Genomic DNA, 6,791 nt, shown 5'->3' with positions numbered 1-6,791 from the left:
GAAGACTAAAAAATAGTCATATATTTTATACATTCCTCAAAAGAAACATTAAAACTAATCCATATAGCAGGCGAAGTAGTAAAAATATTCAATTGACTAAAGAATGCAAGGAATATCGACTGTACTAGACAGTTTTCAAAAACTGTATTCCTCTTTAGCATATCGACAGATTTACATTGCCCGTTTCACTTATCATGAACCCAATCACACTATCTGGAGGTATTAAAGAAAAATCCAAAAATCGGTCTTATCTTTATTCATGACCATAATTTTTAATCATTACCAAGGAAGACTAGCAATTTCTGCATTATATATATAATATATGTAGATTCAAAAATGTATAATTTCATATTAAAAAATAATGCTATTACAGCTGACGATCTGATTACAAAATTTCTTTTACTCCTGTTTACTTTGCTTTTAATGAAGTACACTTGAGGGTTTTTATTTTATTTCTTTGCCTTTGACGACATCTGTTCTAATGAATTCAGAAGAAAAGAATTGATTTCCTCTTTCGTCACTTCTAAATAATGACTCTTACAATCAATGGGCAGGTTATACACTAGCCTATCTACATATTGTGAATGCCTCCTTTTTTGAAGAGGTATGGCCTATGTGACTGCCTATGACGATTCTCTCTGTCTGTTCTCTCTCCCTTGAAGCAACAAAAAAAAAAAAGGACAGGATGGACGGGAAAAAACAGCCCTTAACCTAACTTAAACCTCTGCCTCGGCCGAGAGGGAAACATGGCTACTGAAAAGGGATAAAGTGTACAGAGGAAAGTCTGGTGAAATGAAAACTCGAGTTACAATATTTGGCAAAAAGAAGGAAAAACTTGACCTCCATTATTTTGACTTTTTTATTATTTTTTTTTTTACTTTTTTATACCATCTGGCGACTTAAAGCTTTAGATTTGAAATCAGCTAGACAAGAGTCCATGTGTAACAAATGTATTAAGAGATGATCAACCTGATGGTGGTTTTCAGTCATTTTCTCACTTCTAGGTTTAAGAATTTAAGTATAATACTTGAGAGAGAGAGAGAGAGAGAGAGAGAGAGAGAGAGAGAGAGGAGAGAGAGAGAGAGAGAGAGAGAGAGAGAGAGAGAGAGAGAGAGAGAGAGAGAGAATTTGACAGGCACAGTAATAGCCCCTCGTGAGGCAGTTGCATTGTGGCACATATCACAGAAGGTTATTCATACAGAACAAAAATAAATAAAAATGAAAAAAGGAGCACTTACTTAATAGAACTCCCCGTGTCTTTTATTAGATTAAAAGGAAATTTCAATTGTATTTTTCATTTTTTATCATTTAACTCACAACCAAAAATATTTCAAGACATGCATACGAACAAAAAACACAAGAGAAAAAAAATGCTCTGGTCCAATTCATCTTCTCCATTCCATAGGGTTGTTAACAAATCATAGAATTACGACAATAATTAGGTGTCTGGGTTAAGTGTGTAACCTTTCAAAAATAACACGGGGTCTCTCGTTTCGAGGAAAGATGATAGAGAAGATGAGGAAGAAGCAGACGCCAATTTTCATTCTAGAATACAGACAAAGAATTGCATTCATGAGGTAATAAACTATACCAGCTATTGTACAAGATATCAAGAACCTGGTGAAGGGGGCTTAATGCAGATGACCCCGTTAAAATATATACTGTACATAAGGCCGTATTCTTAAGCATTAGACAATGGGTTAATAAGAACATCTCTCTTTTTTTTTTAAGGGATACATAGAATGATATATTTGCAAACTCAATTATCAACCTTTCCCCTACTGAAGTTAGTCTACCCAACTCTCTCTTAACTTGTTTAAAAATACGGCCATCCATGGTAGGGACATTGCAGTGCATTATCACGACATATCTCGACAATGTCAAAAAATAATATCATCTTACAAAAAAACCAAAAGTATTATCTATCCATATTAAAAAATGATTCAACAAAACTCGGCCAATCCTTTCATGAACATACATAAGTAGCTTTTCAAAGAACAATTTGAAATTTGTGAAAGAAACTGTGAACTTCCAGATAAAAATGACTAATTTCACAAGGAAATAATCATAATAAATATACTGGAGTAACAATGAAAAAATAAAATTGTCATAATAAGCCCTTGGCTTCCAAAGTGAATACACAAAAAGCTTAAGTTCACATCAGGTAAACCATGACACCAAGTTATGATACAAGACATTTTCGGGAAATCATTTATTCGAGATAACAGGGAGTGAAGAAAATGCTTATTTATCTATTTTAACCTAAAAATCAAATTGACTTTTTGGTTTCTAACTGCATTAATTTCAAGTATAATTTCAGGCTTTTCTAAAGTTTTACATATATAAAAGCTGCAAAAATACTTTAAAAACTATGTATGGTTCATTTCACTTCTCTTCCTAAACTCAAAATAATCATAACCTCTAAAAAAATACAAAAATCCTGGAATGCTTCAATTTTACTTTTTTCCAAACTAAACATTAACTTCATAACATAACTGAACAAGATCTGATATGTTTATATGCACATAACAAGTGTTTAGAAACTTTTAAGTAATGTTGAAAACATGAACAGAGTGATATTTTAACATAAAACGTCGTTGAACTCCAAAATAATGATGGTTTTGGTGTCATTTCAGAGAAAAAAAAAATACTAATTTCCCTTCCTAAAATTGATAAGTAAGATTACATATGTTTAAACACAAAAACAACGATTGTGTCTACCTTACCAATCTTAAGCTGCAGATAGAATCACAACTAACTCTTCAGGATATCTTACGATAATCTTGAACCAAACCTCTTAAGACAAATTATAGACATTCGGTTCACGACTGGCTGGTATGACATTTATCATACAGAGAGAAAAGAAACAAGAAACTAACTTCGTAATTAAAAACAACAAAATACACTTGATTTTGGAAATCAACCTTGAAGTCAGATTAACAGATACCTCTATTTTTTTATTCTAACAACAAAAATCAACAGCTGAATTGGAATCAAACACATGTTATCTAGCTAGACATTTTAACAAAATATCATGTTAAATTGTGCATAAAATTTCTAATAACATCCTAGTGCCCACGAGTGCGTTTGTAGTGCATATATGATGGGACAATTACATTTAACACAAAAAAATATATAGAAAATAAAACAAATCAGAGTACGAGGTGCAAATTCACACACTTCAAGCTATACTAAGCTACGTAGCAAACGGTAAATACATCAGCAATAATAAACTCACACTGGAATTTGAAGGTGCTTAAAGAGAATTTGCACTTGCCATTCACAAACACACGCTGCCACACACACACACGTGTATGTATGTATACATACATACATATATATATATATATATATATATATATATATATATATATATATATATATATACACACAAATAAAATCAGAGTATGTTTTAGCATAACATTAAACAGTAGCTTGTGCTTCATGCTCACATCTATTATGATAATAGAAAATATTGTCTCAGTGTCTAAATTGTCACAATTAAAAAATAATACACGTGGTTCATATATCCTACGGAGTGTAAATTTATCATTTGTCGTTATGGTGTGTAACCAATTATTTTCTTTTTTAGGTACAGCTACGGATTAAACTGTCTAAAAAAATCTGGTTCATAAAGTTAAGTATTAAGAACTTTCATACGGCTAAAAAGAGACATTTATAAATCTCATCAATCATACTTCTTATGCAGAGGCCTTAAAGGTAGAACGGAATGACGTCATACTTTTTATTTCTGTTTGGTTTCTCTTATTTGAACACGTCCTTTAGGGCTGCTCAATTCTACAGTAGAAAAGCAGAAAAACACTGTGGGGAGAGGGGGGCGGGTTATGTGGGGGAAAACAAAAAACTTGGTAATGTTGAACATATGCGAAGGAAACTAATCATAGGTCTATTAATACTGTCAAGAAATAATTCCAAATATGATCATATCGATCATAATAACAATGAAAATAAGTACCAGAAGAGAGAGAGAGAGAGAGAGAGAGAGAGAGAGAGAGAGAGAGAGAGAGAGAGTTCGGCAGGTTTACTTAACATCCTACGGCTTCAGTTTCAATTTCTAAAAGACAAGAGTGAAAGTACAGCGTTGACTGTGTGCTTGCGAGAACCTGCCCCAACCCGTTCCACCCAATAGTTATTCATCGAGGCAATGCACAAAAAAGAAAGAAAGAAAAAAAAAACTCTTCTCTCAATTTTCCATCCGGTCACAAAGGAAGGATGCATACGTACAAAGGTTCATCTAACCTCTCACATTTCACTTCCTGACAGTTCAACACTTGAAGCTCTCTCTCTCTCTCTCTCTCTCTCTCTCTCTCTCTCTCTCACATACACACTATGAAATTTCGAGTAACCAGGTACTCCCAAAAACACTATTCAAATTTACTCCAAGAAATTGACATAAAATTCCGTTGGGCAGTTAATAACTTTCGATAATCTTTCAGTTTGCTGTCACGAAAGTTAGTTTAAAACACCCTCTACAACTTAATCGTATCACAAAAGTAAAACTTTTCTAACTCCCACAGTAAACACAGATCACAGACATATCCTAGAGTGGTTACATAAGAAAGACTAATAAATATCCAATGTAAAACTCAACAAAAATAAAAAAATCCATGAAGAAATATATGCACTCACATCTCTTTTTGTTGACGTCTCCACATTTCTTATATGCACATAATTTAAAGAGAAAGACCTGGTTTGCTGAAGACTTTCACTTTAGGGCAATTGCTTTCCAACAGTTCGTTGTAAAATCTATTAGAAATATCAAATTGGTTAAAGTACATATTATGAACACGCACACGAATGAATATATATATATATATATATATATATATATATATATATATATATATATATATATATATATATATATATATATATATATATATGAGGTATAAATACTTTTAAAGTGTGGAAAATCTTTACAAATATCTTAAAACTTTATTTTCCCCATACTTTTTTCTCAATACCTTAACCAAGGATGTTCCGGATAGGGAGATGGAATTCTTACATTAGAAATCTAAAATAGGAGTTCAGTCAATTGGTGCAAACTCCAGAAAACCTCAAATCAATCAGTCAATCTTAGTGAAGTTCCTTTTTTTCTATATTGGATAGAGAGGTGCAATCCTATATAATCAGAGCAGCGAAGGGGCTTGCGTGCGTTTCATGTCGTGGGAAGTGCATTGTAAAGGAGAGTACAGTAATGACGGTTGTGCAGAGGGAACAGAGAAAGGTGGGCAAGCGGTTCTTTTCTGTGTCTCTCACTTCGTTTTTTGTGCCAGCGGTGCGTATGTTCCGTCGCCCGTGCGATTGACTCGTCGTTCTATCATTTCGGGTTTGACTGTTCTCAGGTCGTAGGCTTGTCCGATTTTTTCACAAAAGTCGATGACGAGGCAGGTGATGTTGTAGTTGATGAGTCCTCCTAATTCGGCGGTGCGGTAATCCCAGGGGAAGACGTGGTGGTAATTGTGCCATCCCTCCCCAAGGGCCAGATAGGCTACAACTGGGTTTTGTGAGGGGTAAATACTCTTGTCGTAGGGCTTGTTACCAACCCAGTGAGCCAGGGAGTTCACGAACCAGGTAATGTGCAATACTATGGTGTACCTCAAAAACCCAGCGACCATGAGTGAGGTCACAATATGTTCATTCCAATACATCCAGGGGATAACTGTAGGCAACAAGAAACAGGTGGTAATGACTGCAGGTAAATAGTACTTCCTTTGGAACATGACGATGGGGTCGTTTTCTAGATCGGAGAGGTCGAGGCCTTTACCCTTGGCAATGACGTCTGGGTGTTTACGGTACATGAGCCAACCCATGTGCGAGAAGAAGAATCCACGCCGGGCGTTATGGGGATCGGCGTCTGTCTCACTGTATTTATGATGAACTCTGTGATCTCGAGCCCACTCGAAGATGTCATTCTGGAAAGCAATGGTCTGGAACAAGGCTAAAACGATTCGAAGAGGTGTGCGCGCCTTAAACGAACGATGTGACCAAAGACGGTGGGCTCCCATTGTAATGCCAAGGGCGGCCATGAAATACAAAACAATACTGAAGAATATGGTTTTCCATTTTGCGTAAATGACGGCCAAATATAGACCATACACTGAATAAACGTGTAGAATGACAAATAATACAAGATTTCTCCATACAACTTTGGACCAGTCTAGATTTCGCAGGTTGGAGATAATTTGCCGTAGATTAATTCTCAACTCTCTATCCTCTAACTCTGCGTGCTCATGGGGAGTGAGATCATCGGATATGAGGCCATCTTTCACTGCTGCATCTGGGGCTTGTGGCGCCATGTCGTTAAAGGAAAAATCAATGTCACAAAATCACAATTCTAAAAGTATCGCTGCGTATAAGATCTCAGGACAGTGCACATAAGAGGGCGGCTCAAGAACAAGTTACCGGTAAGGGGGCTCGGTAGCAACTGACATTCATGCCTCTCTCACCGCTGGTATTGTTAGACAACGCGGGATGTGGGCGGAGCCTCAAAGGAAGACATCGGCTTTCGTGAAAAACAAGATATATGCTGAATTTTGCAGGTTGTTGCTATGGCCAAATAATGAGATATCTCGTCATATTATGTCACCATCAACAGATATAAACTGTCCAAGAAACTATATCCCTTTATCCATCGCATGGAAAGCAAGTTTGCATTATTCTTCAACATGACCAGTCAGAGGAAAGGATACACAAGCTAATCGATTCCACCAATGAGTTCCGGCAACACTGTGACGTCATGCATGCGCAGCCCTCATCACGGCGCACTT

At 35.8% G+C, this 6,791-nt stretch overlaps 1 protein-coding gene across 1 annotated transcript; it reads right to left on the bottom strand.

Moving 5' to 3' along the window:
* Nucleotides 1-239: 239 nt before the first annotated feature.
* LOC137616589 (acyl-CoA Delta-9 desaturase-like) lies at nt 240-6,469 on the bottom strand. Its single transcript, XM_068346477.1, has one exon. The coding sequence runs from the start codon at nt 6,318-6,320 to the stop codon at nt 5,277-5,279; it is 1,044 nt and encodes a 347-aa protein (XP_068202578.1). The 5' UTR covers nt 6,321-6,469; the 3' UTR covers nt 240-5,276.
* Between the last annotated feature and the right edge of the window lie 322 nt (nt 6,470-6,791).

Source organism: Palaemon carinicauda, chromosome 22, assembly GCF_036898095.1.
Source record: "Palaemon carinicauda isolate YSFRI2023 chromosome 22, ASM3689809v2, whole genome shotgun sequence".
Taxonomy (NCBI): Eukaryota; Metazoa; Arthropoda; class Malacostraca; order Decapoda; family Palaemonidae; genus Palaemon; species Palaemon carinicauda.
Note: the sequence above shows the minus strand (reverse complement) of the source record. Positions and strands in the feature narration are given on the sequence as shown.